At 45.4% G+C, this 21,174-nt stretch overlaps 1 protein-coding gene across 2 annotated transcripts in view; it reads right to left on the bottom strand.

Moving 5' to 3' along the window:
• Positions 1 to 21,174, bottom strand: part of LOC122539516 (probable E3 ubiquitin-protein ligase HERC4) — an 86,429-nt gene that overhangs the window by 37,437 nt on the left and 27,818 nt on the right. For both annotated transcript variants that reach the window (XM_043674460.1, XM_043674461.1), the window contains 8 exons: positions 19,103 to 19,233; positions 16,743 to 16,900; positions 14,901 to 15,257; positions 14,236 to 14,312; positions 8,357 to 8,481; positions 7,739 to 7,798; positions 4,203 to 4,308; positions 2,792 to 2,984 (listed from right to left, as the gene is read on the bottom strand). In XM_043674460.1, coding sequence (XP_043530395.1) covers positions 2,792 to 2,984; positions 4,203 to 4,308; positions 7,739 to 7,798; positions 8,357 to 8,481; positions 14,236 to 14,312; positions 14,901 to 15,257; positions 16,743 to 16,900; positions 19,103 to 19,233 — 1,207 coding nt within the window. The remainder of the gene's footprint in view (positions 1 to 2,791; positions 2,985 to 4,202; positions 4,309 to 7,738; positions 7,799 to 8,356; positions 8,482 to 14,235; positions 14,313 to 14,900; positions 15,258 to 16,742; positions 16,901 to 19,102; positions 19,234 to 21,174) is intronic.

Below are 21,174 nucleotides of genomic sequence, written 5' to 3'. Positions count from 1 at the left end.
CATAAAGGAGATGCCGTTCTGGAAAATGGGATCACTGACTGGATTTTGTCACCAATATCACTTGAAACGTTCTTAGGAGTTAGAGATTTTGAGGAATGTGTTTAGAAGGTATTGGGAGCAGTGTATCGAAGAAACAATGGCAATGATAATCAAGATTGCAGGAGGTTACAGCAGGATAATCAGGTGTGGTCAATTTGAACTTGTCTATGTTTGAAACGTTTACCATCAGAATGCATCAGTCCCACAGCAGTAAAATACTGTGGATGCTGGAAATCTGAGCTAGAAACAGATAATACAGGAAATATTCTTCATCTGTGAGCGGAAACACTGAGTAAACATTTCAGATCAATGACCTTGCATCAGGACTACAAGATGAGACCCATAGCCCAACAAGATAAGGCTTGAGAATTGGCTGAAGAAAGGAGGGGAGCTTTGTGTTCTTCTTTGGAAAAAATGCCATGGGATCGTTTGTACTTTCAGCAGAGCAGCATTCCTGCAGTACCACACTAAGGTGCCAGCTGGAGGGGAGGTGCCGGCATGGGCATTGAATCTTTGGCCACCTGGCTCAGAAGCAAGGATGCAACCTATCCATAAAAAAGGCACCATTTAAAAGCAAAATGTTAAAAGAATATATGGAAAGGGGAAATGCGATGGGAGCAAAGTTACTGTTTCAGAGAGCCAGCACAGACACCATGAGTGAACTGGTTATCTTCTGTTCCACAAAACACTGGATGTTAATGGGGCAGATTAAATGGGGAGGGGAGGAACTTTAGATGGGAATTCTTGAAGACAGGTTTTCATCAGACGTTATCAGGTTCTTTGCTTTGTTTGGTCCATGCATGACACCTTGCCAGAGAGGAGCATTCTGGGGCAGGTGTCAGGACCCGGGTGGCATCAACTTGGCCTGTGCAGCGGGTGGCACGGTGACTCAGTGGTTAGTACTGCTGCCTCAAAGCACCAGGGACCCGGGTTCAATTCCAGTCTTGGGTGATTGTCTGTAAGGAGTTTGCATGTTCCCCACCTGTCTTTCCTGTGGTTTCCACCCACAGACTGAAGATGCACAGTAGAAATATTTTCCCCATTGTAAGTTGCCCATAGTGTCCAGGGGTGTGCAGCCTAGGTGGATTGGCCGTGGGAAATGTGGAATCACAGGAACTGGGTGGGATGCTCTTTGGAAGGTAGATGCAGACTTGATTGGCTAAATGGCCCCCAAATGTATTGTAGAGATTCTATGACCAGGAGTAACCAGTTGGGTTTATCCAGATCTGGGGGCATTTGTACAAATGGACTTGATGGAGAAAGAGTTTGGGAGGCCAGGGAGGGAGGTGGGAGCAGAACCATTACTGCTTCTCTTACCCCCATTTATGTTTGCCTGAATCGTTCCCCACTTCCTTTCAGCTGCTGAGCTTCCCAAGCCAACCACACTTTGAAAAACTTGCAAAGCTAATTACATCAGAGTTTGCCAAAGTGACAAAAGGGAAGGTGTGCATTTGGTGGAAGGTAACAAACAGGATGACAGTGTAAGGCAAAAGAGGAAGATAATGAACCACATAAAGACGCCAGAGCTGAGTCTGGGGGAAGCTGTAAAATAATGTTCACTGTTTTGCTGTAAAGACATCAAGCTGAAACATTAACCCTGTATCTTTCTCACTAGATGCTGACTGACGTAGAGAATATTTTTCCAGCATTTCTGACTGTATAATCAGATTTCTGACATTTAAACAGTATTTCTTAAAGTAAAACCTAGAATTGAGTGCTGTTCTCAGTAACTACACAATGAAAGTATCATTGATTGCTGTAAAAACCCATCGGGTTAACTGATTCCCTTCAGGGAAGGAAATTTGTTATTATTCGTTATTCATTACAGAGTGGAAACAGGCCCTTCGGCCCAACAAGTCCACACTGACCCGCCGAAGCGCAACCCACCCATACCCCTACATTTACCCCTTACCCAACACTACGGGCAATTTAGCATGGCCAATTCACCTGACCTGCACATCTTTGGACTGTGGGAGGAAACTGGAGCACCTGGAGGAAACCACGCAGACACGGGGAGAACGTGCAAACTCCACACAGTCAGTCGCCTGAGGCGGGAATTGAACCTGGGTCTCTGGCGCTGTGAGGCAGCAGTGCTAACCACTGTGCCACCGTGCCGCCCCAATCTACCATCTACCATCCTTACCCGGTCTGGCCTACACATGACTCCAGACCCTCAGCAATGTCGTTGGTTCTCATGCCCTCTGGGCCATTAGGAATGTATAGGCAAAAGTGAGGACTGCAGATGCTGGAAACCAGAGTTTAGATGAGAGTGGTCCTGGAAAAGCACAGCAGGTCAGGCAGCATCCAAGGAACAGGAAAATGGATGTTTCAGGCAAAAGTCCTTCATCAGGAGTCAAAAGCCCTTCCTGGTGAAGGGCTTTTGCCCGAAACATCGATTTTCCTGCTCCTCAGATGCTGCCTGACCTGCTGTGCTTTTCCAGCACCACTCTAATCTAAACTCATTAGGAATGTGTAATAAATGCTAACCTTACCAGTGAGGCCCATATCCCACAAAATTATTTTTGAAAATCCGCAGTATTTTGTTTTTGTGTTGGTTGGTTCAAGGCTTTATGAAATTTCAAGGGAGAGGGTTTAGGTTAACATGTGGCTCAGAATCATGCTGACAGCCCAAGATTCAATTTGTGTTCTGGCTGAGATAGACATGGGACCTGTCTCCTTATTATACCCCACTATCATTTCACGGGTTCCATGAGCCTCAAAGAAGAAAGTGAATAATTTCTCTTGCACTTACCAAGGATTTCCAGTTGGCTTCCCTCAATGGATGCAGTGGCTGAGCTCAGAAGATTTCCAAGTTTCACAATGTTGCTCTGCTCGGTCAGAACATCGAGGAGTTCAGGCAGAACCAGATAAACGCGAAGAGCTTCCACACCAACAGGAGACGTAGGGAGCGATGGAATCAAATTTGTCTCAACCACATTGGTTACCTATTGGGAAAACAAACATCGGAACGTGAGGAACATATCATCAAGAGTAACAATCTGAATTTATATAGCAAAATATACATTTGATGTAGCAAAATGTCCCTGGGCATTTCAGAGCCCAAACATACGAAAATACAAAGTAGGAACAGGAGTAGGCCATTCGGCCCCTCTCTACAAGCCGTGCCATTCAATAGGTCATCGCTGAACTGAGTGAGGTCCCACTTTCCTGTATGTACTTGTTGACCTTTGACTCCTTTAATGTAAACAGCAGCACCAAACACAATATGACACTGAGACACTTGCAGTAATGTGGATAAAAGCTGGTCAAAGAGGTAGGTTCTAAGGATTATCTAAAATGAGGGGAGGGAGGCAAAGGGGTCAAGGGAGAGAAATATGTCTTGGAGGGTAAGGTGGCACAGTGGTTTGCACTGCTTCCTCACAGCACCAGGGACCCGGGTTCAATTCCACCCTCAGGTGAGTGTCTGGATGGAATTTGTACGTTCTCTCTGTGTGTTCATGGGTTTCCTCTAGGTGCTCCGGTTTCTTCTTACAATCCAAAGATGTACAGGTTAGGGTGGATTGGTCATGCTAAATTGCCCAAAGAGTCCAGGGATGTGCAGGCTAGGTGGGTTAGACATGGGAAATAGAGGGGTGGGCTTAAAATGTGTTGCTGGAAAAGGGCAGCAGGTCAGGCAGCATCCAGGGAACAGGAGAATCGACGTTTCGGGCATAAGCCCTTCTTCAGGGCTTATGCCCGAAACGTCGATTCTCCTGTTCCCTGGATGCTGCCTGACCTGCTGTGCTTTTCCAGCAACACATTTTCAGCTCTGATCTCCAGCATCTGCAGACCTCACTTTCTCCTCAAATAGAGGGGTGGGTCTGGGTAGGATGATCTTTGGAGGGTCAGTGTGGACTCAATGGACCGAATGGCCTGCTTCCATGCTGTAGGGATTCTATGATTAAATAACTCCAGAGCTTACAGCCTTGATATCTGTGAGAGATTGCCCTTCACTGTTTAAGGATAAATTCACATAAGGAATCCTGGTTTGATCTATAGCATCAAACAGAACAAACAACCATTCAGCCCATCCTGACTGTGTTGGCTGTCTGGAAGAGCTAATCAGCCATTCCCACTCCTCTTCCTCTTTCCCCTTGGACCTGCAAATTGTTCCTTTCATGGCACAGAATCCAGAGTCTGACTGGTGTCATCTTCAACATTACCTCTTGTAAAAGTCTTGGATTTTTCCCCAATTTCTCGAACCAAATGCTCACTGCTGACATGTCAACCCCTGAGGACTCTAGGCCGGTTTTGAAATGATCATCATTGCTGTTCCAAAAACAAAATCAAAACTTAACTTCACATGAAAGTTGATATATTTAGGTAGACGTTGCAAATCTTTGTATTCCAGGATATTAACCCAGTGACAGTGAAGGAACGGTGGTATATTTCCAGGTCAGGATACTGGTGGCTTGGAGGGGAACTTGCAGCTGGTGGTGTTCCCCTGTACCTGCTGCCCTTGTCTGTCTAGATGGAAGTGGTCATGGCTTTGGAAGGTGTTGTCAATCAAGGCTTGGCAAGTTGATGCATCTTGTAGATGATACACACTGCTGAATTAACACCAGCACAGATCATGATACTCACTCTGAAACTACTGCTAGAAACCACGTAGAGGGCACTGCCTGCTGACCATGGCATCTATGGTGGTTTGATGGGTACCAATCATGCCATTAAGTCCAGGATACTTTGGAGTTAATATCTAACTCCAGGGACTTAAGTGCAAACCTCAAATGGACACCTCCAGCGCGGCACTGACGGAGTGCGATAGTAGTGGAAGACCATCTTTCGGGTGAGACATTAAACCAAATCCCCTCACCTCCCTTACAAGTTTCATTGCAACCATGAGAATTCCCATTGGAGTCCTGTGCCAATATTTATCCATCAACCTATGTACTAAATAACAAGGATCTGGTCAATATGAGATTGTTGGGTTTTTTGGGATCTTGCTTTGCTCAAATTAACTGCACCAGAAATTCTTTGTTGGCTGCAAAATGCTTCGGAATGCCGTGAAGTCACTGATTGGGGGTCACACAGCCTGGAGGGTGGGATGGTGAACACTGACGATGAACATGGAGGGTGGGATGGTGAACACTGACGATGAACACTGATGGTTTCCGAATGTAACGAGTACTGAATAGGTGAATACTTCCTGGCAATCACACTTCAAATTGGACCCCACGATTGGCTGGAAAAATACATTTCCAACAAATTCTTCTGAATTGGATTTGAGCCCAATGTTAGCAATAAAATAAAAGTTAGGGTAAATATTGTAAGCAACAGAGAAACTGGAAGTGACCATTCAACCCTTCTCTATCATTTATTTAGTTCGAAATTGATCTCAAGCATTACAATTTGATTAGATTACTTACAGTGTGAAAACAGGCCCTTCAGCCCAACAAGTCCACACCGACCCGCAACCCACCCAGACCCATTCCCCTATATTTACCCCTTCACCTAACACTACGGACAATTTAGCATGGCCAACTCACCTAACCTGCACATTTTTTTGAACTGTGGGAGGAAACCCATGCAGACACGGGGAGAATGTGCAAACTCCACACAGTCAGTTGCCTGAAGCAGGAATTGAACCCGAGTCTCTGATACTGTGAGGCAGCAGTGCTAACCACTGTGCCACTGTGCCACCCACAATCTTAACTCCTGCGTTTGATCTGGAATCCTTTAAATCCCTGTCCAACAAAATTCTACCAATCTTAGCTTTCAAATGTTCAATTAGCCTCTCGACCTTTTGGGAGGAAAGTTCCAGATTTCCACTGTCCTTGGGCTGAGCAAGTCCTGAACAGCCAGGCTGTAATTTGAATTATCCTACCTTCTCTGCTCTGGACCTTTCTTTATTCATTCTTGAGACAAAGGCATCATTGCTTATTCCTGCATTTATTATTCACCCCTAACTACCCCAGATAAGGTGCAAGAAGCATCTTCGTTGTGGTGTTTATAAAAGCAGGGAAGCACTTTCAGAATGGAGATAAGGAGAAACGTCTTCAGCCAGAGAGTGGGGCATCTATGGAATTCACTGCCACAGAAGGCTGTGGAGGCCAGGGCATTGAGTATATTTATAACAGGGATTGATCGGTTCTTGATTGTAAAGGGGATCAAGGGTTACAGAGAGAAAGCAGGAGAATGGGGTTGAGAAACTGATCAGCCATGATTGAATGATGGAGCGGACGCGATGGGCTGAATGGCCTAATTTCTGCTCCGATGCCTCATAGACGTATGATCTTATGGTGTAGAGTCACAGTGCTGTGAGGGAGTGAATTTCAGAGATAGTGAAGGAACCACAATGTTTTTCCAAGTGAGGGCAGTGAATGACTTGGAGATGGTGGTGTTTCCATGTATCTGCTGCCCTTGTCTTTCTAGAGGGTAGCAGTCACCGAATTGGAAAGAGTTTTTGGAGAAAGCTTACTGAGTTCCTGCAATGCATTGTGTCGAAGGTATACACTGTTACTGCTGTGGGTTGGCAGTGTAGGTGGTGAATGTTTAAGATGGTGTATGGGGGCTCAATCAAATAAGAAAGCTGTTAGAATGTTGTTATATAGAGTTGTTTCTCTCTACCAAACCTATCACCACTCTTATTCATCGTAAACACCTCATTTACAGAAAGACAGAATTATTAAGGTGAAAGAGGCCACTTGTATTATCTAGTGCCAATCTCCTGCCTTTTCCCCATATCACTGTCAAGGAAACCATCCATTGCATGTTTCAGTTGAACCTGCCTCCACCACAATAAGATCACTCCATAATCTTCTGTAACGAGAGTACAGATCTGGTCTATCCAATCTGTTTTAGCCTTGGCACCATTCAGCGACTTTGTGTTGCACGCCCTCCAAAGATAACACATCCTTTATGAGCTGCAGTGCCCAGCATTGAATGCAATGGTTTAAATGGAGGAGAGTTTGAAGCAACAACGGCAATGATGGATCTCCTTCACCAACTCTCACTCCCTGGCTCCACTATGGCAAAGTCACAGAATTTATCTGATTGTTCTTACTTCAAAGAGTGTGGTGCTGGAAAAGCACAGCAGGTCAGGCAGCATCTGAGGAGCAGGAGAATCGACGTTTCGAGCATAAGCCCATCATCAGGAATGAGGTGGCCCATGGGGGCTGAGAGATAAATGGAAGGGGGGGTGGGGCTGGCAGGTGGATAGCTGGGAATGCGATAGGTGGGGGTGGAGTGGATAGGTGGGAAAGACGATGGACAGGTAGGACAGTTCATGAGGGCAGTGCCGAGTTGGAAGGTTGGATCTGGGATAAGGTGGGAGGAGGGGAAATGAGGAAACTGGTGAAATCCACCTTGATCCCAACTTGGCACTGCCTTCTTGAACTGTCCTACCTGTCCATCTTCCTTCCCAAATATCCACTCCACCCTCCTCTCTGACCTATCACCTTCAGCCCCACCTCCATCTGCCAGTCCCACCCCCTCTCCCATTTATCTCTCAGCCCCCTTAGGCCACCCCCTCATTCCTGATGAAGAGCTTATGCCCGAAATGTCGATTCTCCTGCTCCTCGGATGCTGCCTGACCGGCTGTGCTTTTCCAGCACCACACTCTAAGATTCTGATCTCCAGCATCTGCAGTGCTCACTTCCTCCCTGATTGTTCTTACTGTCTATACCACAAGCCTGCCAATCCCTCCCACCTTGAACCATCAGCCCCAGCCTGGACACTCTGACATACCTGAACTCACCTTGTTTCCAGGAAACTTCCATTCAGGGATGCAGCAGAAGAAAAGAGAAGATCAATTTCCCTGTTGAAAAGTAAACATAATTTTTAAAGAATATCTTACATTTATTTTAACATTTACTCTTCAAACTGAAATACAAATAGTAAAAAGAGCATTTAATCATCCAAAGTAATTCATTTTTTAAAAGGTTTTTCACAGACGTTCGTGTCTTTGGCTGGGCTTACCATTTATTGCCCATCCCTAGTTGCCCCTTGAGAAGGTGGGGGTGAGCTGCCTTCTGGAACCGCTGCACTCCATGTGCTGTAGGTAGACCCACAATGCTCTTAGGGAGGGAATTCAGGATTTTGACCCAGTGACAGTGAAGCAACAACATGTTGTTAAATATGAAGGGGTTCAGAAAAGATTTAAAAGGATGTTGCCAGGCATGGAGGGTTTGAGGTATAGGGAGAGGTTGAATAGGCTGGGGCTGTTTTCCCTGAAGCGTTGGAGGCTGAGGGGTGATCTTATAAAATCATGAAGGGCATGGATAGGATAAATAGACAAGGTCTTTTCCTTGAGGTGGGGAGTCCATTGAAAACAATGAAAATCAAAGTTAATATTGATAAAGAAATACATATTAACTCTTTTGTGTCTTCCCACAGTTCTTCATCGTCTGTTGCACTCCATCTGTCCAGGAGGGAATCTTCAACGGTAACAATTCTCTTCAGAGCGAGGAATGGAGATTCATAGTCAGAGGGAACTGAATCCTATAGTTAAAGAAAAGATGAAGGATTATATTTGACTGGGCAGATCACTGACATGAGACACTGACCTTGAATTTGTTGTGGAAATAGGTTAAAGGTACCTGTTGTTATTAATGCATAAATAGTCTACTAACTTTTATTGAGAAGAGTTTCTCTGTGAATTGTGAGAGGTCACAGGTTGCTGGACAATTTGAGTCGTTCTGCTGTTACCTCACAAAACTAGGAGCTCACCATCAACCTCCCTGCCATTTCCGAACAACTGCTACATTTTTAAACTACTTGCTTGTTAAACTCACTGCAGAAAGTTAGGCTGGCTCTTAACAGCATATGGAATCTTCAAAATGATGAGATTTATGTTCTTAGAATTCCATTCAACCTCTCAAACTCATTATGGGACCAGCTCAAACTAGAGAGTTTTGTTCCTATAGCTGATAAATGCAATGATTGTAATGGGGTCAGCCAGGTCGACTTCATAGAATACGAGTTCCCTGATTGGATCAGATTAATAGCCCAATCAGGGAGCCCTGGCTGACAGATATAAACAGGGGTTCGCCACAAGGAGTGGAGTGCATCATTTCTCCCTCCAAGTCTATTTTGATTTCGTCCCTACCCTCCCCCTCACTGTTTTGATCACACAGCACTGCCCTTTGATGTGAAGGGCAGTGTTTGTCACTGGCCACCCGGGTGTTTTCCTATCTTCATAGTGGTGGAAATTGAATAAAGATTCGTGCACTTTGTGCCTTTCACTGTGTCTCACACCTGCACACACACACCATGGGTACTGGGGATAAAATAAGCACGTGCGGTAGTGTGGGGGTTAAAAAGAAAAATGAAAAAAAGAAAAAAGAAAAAAAAAAGAAAAAGAAAGAAAAAAAGAAAAAAATATATAAACAGAGGTTGTAGCGCTACCACTGTCAGGTAGTAGTAAAAAAAATAAAAATAAACAGGGGTTCCTCCCAGCCCAACTGCTTGTTCTGTGGTGCTGTGGAGTCCGTGGACCATGTATATATTGGGTGTGGGCGTTTGCACTCCCTTTTTGATTTTCTGAAAAACCTCCTTCTCTGTTTTTGGCTGCACTTCCGTCCCACGCTCCTGATCTTCGGGCACCCGGTACGGAGGAGGGAGGGCAGGTCTGAAGACCTCCTCAAACTGGCCATCAACAGGTCCAGGCAGCGGGCCGTGGAGGGGGTCATTAGGGCCGACTGCCTGGCCCTCTTCCGCGGTTACGTTAGGGCCCGGGTGTCCTTGGAGAAGGAGCACGCGGTGTCCACCAACACCCTGGAGTTGTTCAGTGAGAGGTGGGCGCCACAGGGAGTGGAGTGCATTATTTCTCCCTCCAACTCTATTTTGATTTAATCCCTCCCCTCCCCTTCACTGTTTTGATCACACAGCACTGCCCTTTGATGTGAAGGGCAGTGCTTGTCACTGGCCACCTGGGTGTTTTCCTATCTTCCTGGTGGTGGAAATTGAATAAAGATTCGTGCACTTTGTGTCTCTCACTGTGTCTCACACCTGCACACACACACCATGGGTGCTGGGGAAAAAATAAGCACTACCGCACTTAGGCGGTAGTGTGGGGGTTAAATAAAAAAGGAAAAAAGAAAAAAATAAATAAATAAACAGGGGTTCCTCCCAGCCCAACTGCTTTTTCTGTGGTGCTGTGGAGTCCGTGGACCATGTATATATTGGGTGTGGGCGTTTGCACTCCCTTTTTGATTTTCTCAAAAACCTCCTCCTCTGCTTTTGGTTGCACTTCAGTCCCATGCTCCCGATCTTCGGGCATCCGGTACGGAGGAGGGAGTGCAGGTCTGAAGACCTCCTCGTGGGTCTGCTCCTGGGTCTCGTCAAACTGGCCATCAACAGGTCCAGGCAGTGGGCCGTGGAGGGGGTCATTATGGCCGACTGCCTGCCCCTCTTCCGCGGTTACGTTAGAGCCCTGGTGTCTCTGGAAAAGGAGCACATCAATGGTGTCCACCAACACCCTGGAGTTGTTCAGGGAGAGGTGGGCGCTGCAGGGAGTGGAGTGCATTATTTCCCCCTCCAACTCTATTTTGATTTAGTCCCTGCCCTCCCCTTCACTGTTTGATCACACAGCACTGCCCTTTGATGTGAAGGGCGCTGCTTGTCACTGGCCACTCGGGTGTTTCCTTTCTTCCTGGTGGTGGAAACTGAATAAAGATACGTGCACCTTGCGTCTCTCACTGTGTCTCACACCTGCACACACACCACGGGTGCTGGGGGATAAATAAGCACTACCGCAGTTAGGCAGTAGTATGGAGGTAAAGAAAGAGAAAGAAAAAGAAACCGGGCTTCTGTTCACTCTGAGAGCTGGCTCTGAGGGAACTGGATCAGTGTCAAGGACTCTCCCCGTGTAAATAATGGGTGATAGGATACTGGCTTCTGTTAAAAAAAAAGATAAACAGGAGTGTCAGGGGTTCTGCTCATTTTAAGAGCTGGCTCTGAGGGAGCTGGATCAGTGTTAAGTACTCCTCACATGTGAATAAAGGGTGACTTGGTGACAGGGTACCAGTCTCCTGTGGAGTTAATTCAGTAAATTGCTCTGAGAGACATTTGTTTCCTTTCCACCACTTTCATCCCCCTCTCTTAATCCAAACGTACTTTTCCCTCCTCTCTATCTGATTTGATTCTAATTCACCCAACACACCTCTCCATTGTTCCTCTATTTCTTTCGCATGCTTAAGTATTCTTTCTTCAGGAGGGTGATGGACATAAAACAATATCATTGGTCTAAAAATAATGAAGCCTACAAAATTGGGTGTCTACATTTTCTGAGAAGGAAGAATGAATAGAGAGTTAGGTGAATTCCTCCCTCAGAGAGCTTAGCTCAGACACAATAGGCCAAATGGCCTCCTTCTGTGTGGTAAACAATTCTGTGTAAAATTACAAATATGGCGACCTCCTCCAACCCGACAACCCTCTGATATTCATATACCCTTCACACTCTGGTCTCTAGTGCACCCTCATGTCCAACGTTGTGTATCTGGTGGTTGTGACATCAAGTGCATAGACCTGAAGTTCTGAAATTCTCTCCCTAAACCACTTTGCATCTCACTGTCTTCTCATTAGACATTCTTTAAAGTCTACTCCTGTGGATAAGTGTCTGTTCACCTCCATCATAGAATCATAGAGATGTACAGCATGGAAACAGACCCTTCAGTCCAACCCGTCCATCCCAACCCAATCTAGTCCCATTTGCCAGCACTTTGCCCATACCCCTCCAAAATGTCCCTATTCATATACCCACCCAGATGTCTTTTCCTTTGTGATGCTGTGTCAAGTTTTATTTGATAATCACTTATGTAAAAACAATTGAGACACTTTACTGTTTCAAAGGCGCAGTATAAGTACACCTTGTCATTGTTAGCATAAGGTGCTGCTGTTAGTCTCTTCAGGAAGCCGATGAGCTGCACCACAAACAGGAGGTTAAAGTTAATGCACAAATTAAACAATATCATTTCCTTGTGAAGTGTAAAAAGGCTGAAAACATCATGATTTTCAAAGTTTGTGAGAAGATTTGTAGCTCGGGTGCTCGTTGCTGTGGTTCTGTTCGCCGAGCTGGAAGTTTTTGTTGCAAACGTTTCGTCCCCTGTCTAGGTGACATCCACAGGCTCCAAGGTTGTCCGGAAGCGGCAGGGACAGGCCACTATAAATGCCAGAGGAAACACCACAGAAGCGCTTCACAGGAGGCTCCCAAGCACTGAGGATGCCACCTAGACAGGGGACGAAACGTCTGCAACACAAATTCCCAGCTCGGCGAACAGAACCACAACAACAAGCACCCGAGCTACAAATCTTCCTGGACCCAATATACCGGCCACTACAGCGGACAGCTGAAACTGACAACCGGAAGCGGCAGGAAACACCACAGAAGTGCTTCACAGGAGGCTCCCAAGCACTGAGGATGTCACCTAGACAGGGGACGAAACGTCTGCAACAAAAACTTCCAGCTCGGCGAACAGAACCACAGCAACATCATGATTTGTACGATGGCACAATTTGTACCAAAACATTAACAGAAATTGCTGGAAAAACTCAAACAAGTATGGCAGCATCTGTGGAGAGAAAGCAGAGTTGTTCTGGGTCCAGTGACTCTTCTTCATATGCCTCTCCACAGATGTTTCCACATAGTCTGAGTTTTGCCAGCAATTTCTGTTTCTGTTTCCAGATTTCCAGGATCCACAATTCTTCGTTTTTGTACCAAAACACTGCTCAGTGACACTGAGGGAGTTGTATAGATTTGCCGATAAGACAATGGCTTGTTTCTAGAGTCAATAGATGTGGAGCTGGAGGAGCACAGCAGGTCAGACAGCATCTGGGGAACAGGAAAGTCAATGTTTTAGGGTGAAACCTAATAAAGATTTTTGGTCTGATACGTTGACTTTGCTGCTCCCCTGATGCTGTCTGGCCTGCTGTGCTCTTCCAGCTTCACATCGAATGACTCTGATTTCCAGCATATGCAGTCCTTACTGAGTCCAAGTGGTTTCTTCCTTGGTTTTATTCACAATAAATTGCAAACACACACACACAAACCTATGACTCTTCCATCTATGACATAGCCATTAAACTTATTATTAATACATTTAATGGCCAACAATTTTTTCCAATTGGAACTTCTGGTGAGCAAGTCTCCATGTTGGCAGCACAGATATTGCTCATGTTTACCTACTGATTGCAATGATGTTCATTCAGCTGTGGGGACTATCATATTAGGCATCACTTGCTCAACACTCTGCCTTTGCAAAATTTTTGCTTTTGTTGTAACTAGCCACTGTGTTCCATTTGAACTTGAGATTGTTCAAACCTCTCCTGCCCTGGTCTGGATTGGTTGAAGTCCCATACACAGCTTCTCCTGTGCTCACCCCTCCATCAGGCAGTATCCCCTCCAGGGCCTCAGTCCTCACTGTCGCTGTTATCACCTCCAAACCTAAAACCCTCAAAGATATCCAGATCCTTGAATTGTCCCCGCTTTGTCCAACTTCAACGAACATTGGCCCAACTCCAAAATCTGGAATTCCAACCCAACCCAACCCTCTCTGTCTCTCTCTCTCTGTCTCTCAACCTCTCTCTGACTCTTTCTCTCTACCTCTCTATCTCTCTCTAACTCTCTATCTCTCTCTGACTCTCTGATTCTCATTCTCTGTCTCTCTATCTCTCTCTGACTCTGTCTCTCTCCTTCTACCTCTCTCTGACTCTCTGTCTTTCTCTCTCTGACTCTCTTTCTGTCTCTCTATCCTTCTCTGACTCTCTCTCTCTCTTTCCGTCTCTTTCTCTCTCTATCTCTTTGACTCACTCCATCGCTATCTCTGTATCGCTCTCTTTTTCTTCTTTAAAACCTACCTCTTTGGCAAGCTTAGGTCATCTGATTTAATACCTTCTGAGCTCAGTGTGACACTTAATTTCATAATACTCTTGTGAAATGACATGTTTCATTCCATCAAAAGTGCTACACAAATGTAAGGTGCTGTTGTTGAAGTCACTGATGGAATGAACTGTAAAAAGCCACTTTTCTTACGAGAGGGAGGTGGCTGATGGCGAGATCTTCATGGTAACCACAGACAGTGAGGGGTTTGAACCTTCAGTGTCAGTATCACTCTGCCTAACCAACCAGCCATCCAGCCAACAGAGCTAACTGTGCCCTAAAGGGACTGTACTGGGAAATTGGTTGCAGACTACACAGAGAACTCCTGCAGAATACAATACAGTAGTGAAGGTGTTGAAAAATGCTGAGTTTCTTACCACTTCAACATGACACAATGCAAATCCTTGGTTAGCTCCTGCAAAAATTCTTTTGATTGTTGGCTGCATTATGCAATCTGTGAATAAAGAAAATCTTGTATTTATATAGCACCTTTCATGACCTCCTCAGCCCTGCCCAAGGACTTCTGCAGCCAAAAACTAATATTTGAAGTGCAGTCACTGTTATAATATAGGAGATGCAGCAACCAGTGAAATATTTCCTCTCTACCCACTCAGTTCCCCTCGATAACTTGAAAATGTTAACCTCACCACTGCTACCGCTCTGTCTGTGGTACTGTCGGAGTGTACCTGGACCGGGGTGCAATGGGGTGTGTCCTTGCCTCTGAGCTGGACCCTCCAGGTTTGAGTCCTGCTCCCAGGATTTGATGACCAAGGAAGGTACATTCATTACGTGGCCCAAACACATCAATTATCAACTTACAAATCATTCCAAAACACGTCAATGGTGAGCCGCGAGAGTGGGAGTGATTCCTGGTCAGCTGTGTGATGGAAAGAAAGTTGGGCTTGTTCCCATCCCTGCCCATCCACCACCCGTGTAAGCCACCGTGCCGCTGCACTGGGAGTGTTCCCGAGTTAATATGGAGTCAGCACGTGTCATAGTGAATCCTGGGGTTCTGGACAATTGGATTTACAGGGCTCAGTACCTTGCATGCTGGAGTCTGCATCAGTTGCTATGAACGAATGGGTCAGCTCTGTCTTCTCCTTTGCCTTCTGTCTCGATGGAACCTTGGTCTTTGGGAGTTGACTCCCATGCTGATGTTTCCTGTATGCTTTGGTTTTGTGCTGAGCCCTGGTTCCACCGGGAAGCAGTTGTGTGGTTAACTTTGGTGCCGTACCCTCTATGCCACTGATCCTCAGCTGTTTGGCCGGTGTGTCTGTTGCATGAAGGAAGCTGGGTGTGGTAATTGTCCGCTTGTGATTATTGGCTTTGTCTGTAGCTGCTCTTGTCATTCTCCTGGTGTGTGCCGAGGCGAATTCTGAAGCAGACTGGCTCAGTGTCACTGAAAAGAATAGAAACCGATCAGACTTGGCAAAAAAAACACATCAACCAGCAAGTTCCAAAGTAATTTTCCTTTTTATTCATTCACAGATGACAGCATCGCTGGCTAGACCAACATTTATTGCCCGTCCGTAATTACCCAGAGGGTAGTTAAGAACCAACCATATTGCTATAAGTCTGGAGTCATATGTAGACCAGACTAGGTAAGGACAGGAATTTCCTTCCCTGAAGGATATTAATGAAACAGGTGGGTTTTTCCAACCATTGACTCCTGGTGATTGTTAGACTCTTAATTCCAGATTTGTGCTTTTTTCAATTGAACTCAAAGTCCACCATCTGCTGTGGTGGGGGATTTGAACCTGGGTCCCAAGGTATCATTGCCTGGCCCTCTGGATTAACAGTTCAGTGATAAAACCACGAGGCTATTGTCTCCCTCTTTGAGAAGCCAGTGGTTGTGAAAGGCTCACTGGAAACTGCCTTCCTTAAGAATATTCCATCCGTTTTGTATGCTCTGCCAGTGTTGAAAGTAAAGACCTGAGAGTCAACTCTGTTAGTCAGCCCGAAACAATCAACCACAGGCATTCTTTTAGAGTGTAGTCATTGTAGTAAACAAGGAAACATGACAGCCAATTGATGGACCATAAGCTCCCACAAATACTAAGATGATCATAACTAGATCATCTATTTAAATTGGTTTTAAGACATTGTTCATGGCATGTAGATGTCCCTAGGTCCACCAGCATTTACTGCTTGTCTCTAATTGCTCCTGGGAAGGTGGTGGTGAGCTGCCTTCCTAAACTACTGCAGTCTGAGGGTAACATGGACACCCACAGCCCTGAGGGAGGGAATTCCAGGATATGGGATGGGAAGGCTCTGTCGAAGTAAGATTTAAGGACGCTGTTTTTCAATGCAATGGATGCTCTCCCAGCCGTTGAGAAGACTGTGGCTGAATTTAGTAGACTCCACCCCAAAACCTCAGGGTGAGATAATATCATGAGCAGAAGGGAAGAAGCATAAGGGGAGGGGCAGTAGAAACAGGTAGGAGTATCCTCATCAGAATCCCAGAAATGGGAAATGTGTCTGCAATTAAGTTAGGGTTGGATGGGGACCAATACTCCACCTTCCCTCCCTCTTCATCCCTATTCCTGATTCCAACCTATTCTCAATCACAAGTCTCTGATGAACCAGTGAGTCTCAGACCATTACAGAGAAACTGCCATCAGCATTCTCCTCTGCTGGCCTCTAATTGGCCAATAGCTCTCGGCCGGGAATGGAGACTTTCCACCTTCCAGGATCCTTACTCGAATGGGACACCCATAGTCATTGGCCAATTACGTGCCTGAGTACCTCTCCCATAGACATAATGTGAAGCCGTCACAGTTCATTAACCATCGAGAGGATAGTGGGGAGAAGAGGCCCCAATGACCAGAGCTAAATCCCCACATTTTCCAGGTTAACGTTCAACAATGAAAAAGTTCCTCCTTACCATGAACACGTCCTGTGTCATGAGGTATGCTGATTAAGAACTTCACAGGACTGGGTACCACCTGATGACTATGCTTTCCATTTCCCACCGGTGCTTTCTCCATACCACCGAAAGAGTAGATTTTACCAGATGTTGCTACTAGGACCAACGTATGATAGCTAGAAAACACAATGTACCATGAAACTAAAATAGAAATTGTTGGAGAAGCTCAGAGGTCTAGCAGCATCTGTGGGAAGAAAGCAGAGATAACTTTTCAAGTTCGGGGTAACTCCTCATCAGAACCTTGCCATGTACCTACCTCTAGGAGAAAGTGAGGACTGCAGATGCTGGAGATCAGAGCTGAAAATGTGTTGCTGGAAAAGCGCAGCAGGTCAGGCAGCATCCAAGGAACAGGAGAATCGACGTTTCGGGCATAAGCCCTTCTTCAGGAATGCCCGAAACGTCGATTCTCCTGTTCCTTGGATGCTGCCTGACCTTCTGCGCTTTTCCAGCAACACATTTTCAGCTCTGTACCTACCTCTGTAAATCCACCGTAAACTCCTGACTGTCCTTATCAGCTGCATTTATAGAGACTGAGCAATCAGCAAATAGTTCCTGCTCGATTGATTCACCACAATGTGTAATGGACAGCTTGGATTGAAAGATGGACACTGCTCATTAATCAACAATTGCCATCAAGTACGGAGTAATTCTTTGTGGAGTTGCGAGAAGTTTGGAATTATATATTATGCTACGTTTTTTTACCTTGTTGAACAAACCTCAAACTGTTGGTCATTGCGGCTCACAGATTTTAATTTGGTAATATTTTATAATATTTTAGTATGATGTACAGGCATGTAACCCAGATAAATGAGTTCCATGACAATAACAGAAATTGCTGGAAAAGCTCAGCAGGTCTGGTAGCATCTGTGGAGAGAAATCCAAGTTAACATTTCAGGTCAAGTGACTGATCATCACAGATGCTGCCAGAGCTGCTGAACTTTTCCAGCAATTTCTGTTCTTGTTTCTGATTTACAGCATCTGCAGTTTTTTTCAGATCTTAAATGAAATCTATATTTTTCACCCTTCAATCCGACCTGTTGTTTTAAATTGCTCATGATTCCATGCTTGTGAACAGTTAAATTTTCTGCCTTCTGCCCCGATATCTGCACTCAAATTCCAGATTCTTATCTGTCCTCAGTAAACTCAGACTTCTCCAGTTTCCTCATTTCCCCTCCCCCCACCTTGTCTCAGTCAAATCCCTCGAACTCAGCACCACCTTCCTAACCTGCAATCTTCTTCCTGACCTCTCCGCCCCCACCCCACTCCGGCCTATCACCCTCACCTTGACCTCCCTCCACCTATCGCATTTCCAAAGCCCCTCCCCCAGTCCCTCCTCCCTACCTTTTATCTTAGCCTGCTGGACACACTTTATATGTTTGGACTGGAGCTCAAAGCATGAGCTCAAATCAGAAGAATCGTCAGAAGTCGCATGACATCAGGGTTATACTCCACCAGGTTTATTCTTCAAAGGAACAGTACAACAGGTCAGGCAGCATCCAGGGAACAGGAGATTCGACGTTTCGGGCACAGGCCCTTCTTCAGGAATGGCACAGGCCATTCCTGAAGAAGGGCCTGTGCCCGAAACGTCGAATCTCCTGTTCCCTGGATGCTGCCTGACCTGCTGTACTGTTCCAGCAATAAAGTTTCAACTTTGATCTCCAGTATCTGCAGACCTCACTTTCTCCTCTTATTCTTCAAAGGGGCAGCACCCTGAAAACTTGTGATTTCAAAACCTGTTGGAAGGGTCTGTTTGCGTGTTCTATGACTATAACCTGGTGTCTTTTGACATTGTCCACTCCAGTCCAACACTGGCACCTCCACATCAGAAAGATCATGCCATCATGGGGTGGCATGATGGCTCAGTGGTTAGCAGGCTGCCTCACAGCGCCAAGGGACCCCCAGGTTCAATTCCAATCTCGGACGATTGACTGTGTGGAGTTTGCACATTCTCCCTGTGTTTGCGTGGGTTTCCTCCGGGTGCTCTGGTTTTCTCCCACAGTCCAAAGATGTGCAGGTCAGGTGAATTGGCCGTGCTAAATTGCCCATTGTGATAAGTGCATTAGTCAGGGGTAAAAATAGATTAGGGGAATGGGTCTGGGTGGGTTACTCTTCAGAGGGTCGGTGTGGACTTGTTGGGTTGAAGCGCCTGTTGCCATACTATGGAGAGTCTAATCTAATCTTTCTGTCATTGTATGGGGTTAATTTCCTGATTCTGAGACCCAGAGGTTAGTTACCTGCAAGGTTCTTTCTCCCACTTGTACCACAGACATTATTGTCATCTTTCCAAATTTGTTTCATTTGATGTTTTCCTAACTTACCTCCCACATGCAATCTGAGAGACTTCACTCCCAAGTAGCTGAGTAACCAGCTGCGGTTTGATCTCATCCCTTTTTGTGCTGTGTCCAAGTTGCCCATAACTCCCAGCCCCACAGGTAAAAACAGACCCGTCCTAGAAAGGAGATAACAGCTTGCATTTATAATGTAAGAACATACAAACTAAGAGCCATTCAAACCCTCAAGCCTGCTCCATTATTTAACACGAACATGGCTGATCTTATTTTGGCCTCAACTCCACTTTCCTGTTCACTCTCCATAGCCTTTTAACCTGTTCCTGATTAAAAATGTCTATCTCTTCCATAAATTGACTCAAAGTCCCAGAATCCACTGCACTCTGGTGGAGTGAATTCTTCAGATTCACCATCCTTTGGGGGAGGTAATTTCTCCGCATCTGTGTTTTAGATCTGACACCCCTTATTCTAAAACTGTGACTTCTCATTGTAGATTGCCCCAGATGAGGAAACATCCTCTCCACGTTACTTTCTCGATCCCCTTTAGCACCTTACAAACCTGAATTAGCTCTCCTCTTATCCTTCTACACTCTAAGGGTGCATAGGCTTAAACTGCTCTTCATAAGACAAACCATCTATATATGGACTGAATCTAGTGAACCTTCTCTGAGCTGCCTCCCAATGGAATTTACATCCATTTCTATAGCACCTTTAACAGGGAACCTAACCAAGCAGTTTCACAGGAGCATTTATCAAACACAAACTACTTTGAATTTTACTGGCACCTGAGGTAACAGGCTGGGAGGCAAGGACAGTCTAACTAGCTGATGTGTATACTTAAAGGCCCGACTAGATGTTCTGAGATATAGTGAGTAGGCCAAAGGGAAGGAAGTCAACCCCGTGACCACAAAAACTGTCCCTTTCCCAGTTTGAGTTTCTCTGTTCCTTGACCCCTGAACTCACCTATCTATCTTCCCAGGTCACCTTCCGGCCTTCCAGTTGTTGAAATAGTTTTTTCCCAGGACTCTACTTGAGATTTTCTTGAACGCTAATTTTTGATTTCCAGGGGCTACCTTTTGGTTTTCAGGGGCTAGTTTTTCATTTTCACTAACTCCTTTCTGGGGTGATGCAGTCATGTAGTAACCTTGCCTTCTGTATTTTGGTTAACCTTTAGGACAATTGGACCGGTAGAAACAGGATTAAAATAATTCATTAACATCCTCAATAATGACTTACCATAAGTCCCCTGACTTACCATAGACCCTACAAATTAAAGCCATAGACCTGATGATAGCAGCTGATCTACTACAAGAGCCGTATGATAGGCCAGGCCCAGTGACCTATGCCTCCAGGGTGCTACAGGCCATGGAGCAAGGGTTTTCCATGTGCAAATGCCACCTCCTCACACTCTTTGGGTTTGAACCCACTGACCATACTAACTGAACACACCCCCCCCCCACCTTAAAGCGACAACACACAAGGAATGCACAATATTTAAATTGGTGCGAGACAAAAGATATAAGTTGGCAATAAAATATTTTTTCAAATGACTGATGCACTTCTACACACAAAGAGCCATCACTCTAGACATGTTTCTAGTGGTCATAGATAAGTGGTTATCTCTTTTCGCATCAGAGAGCGGCGGGAGTTGGGCGGAAGTGAAGGCAGAGCGCAGAGCCGGTCGGGAAGGTAAATGATTGTTATACCATAATACAATAAGCTTCAATCAGCAATTTGAGAGGGAGAGGGTACAGTCGGAAGTGACAATATTTCTGTTGAATAAAGAGAACTATGGAGCTATGAGGGAGGAGCTGGCCAAAGTTCAATGGTGCAATACCTTAGCAGGGATGACAGTGGAGGAACAATGGCGGATATTTCTGGATATAATGCAGAAGTTGCAGGATCAGTTCATTCCAAAAAGGAAGAAAGATCCCAGGAGGAGGCAAGGACGGCCGTGGCTGAAGAGGGAAGTTAAGAAACATATAAAGTTAAAATAGAAAAAGTATAACATAGCAAAGATAAATGGGAAAACGGAGGACTGGGAAACTTTTAAAGAACAACAGAGGATTACTAAGAAGGAAATACGCAGAGAAAAAATGAGG

This window comes from Chiloscyllium plagiosum, chromosome 32 (assembly GCF_004010195.1).
Source record: "Chiloscyllium plagiosum isolate BGI_BamShark_2017 chromosome 32, ASM401019v2, whole genome shotgun sequence".
NCBI lineage: Eukaryota > Metazoa > Chordata > Chondrichthyes > Orectolobiformes > Hemiscylliidae > Chiloscyllium > Chiloscyllium plagiosum.
Note: the sequence above shows the minus strand (reverse complement) of the source record. Positions and strands in the feature narration are given on the sequence as shown.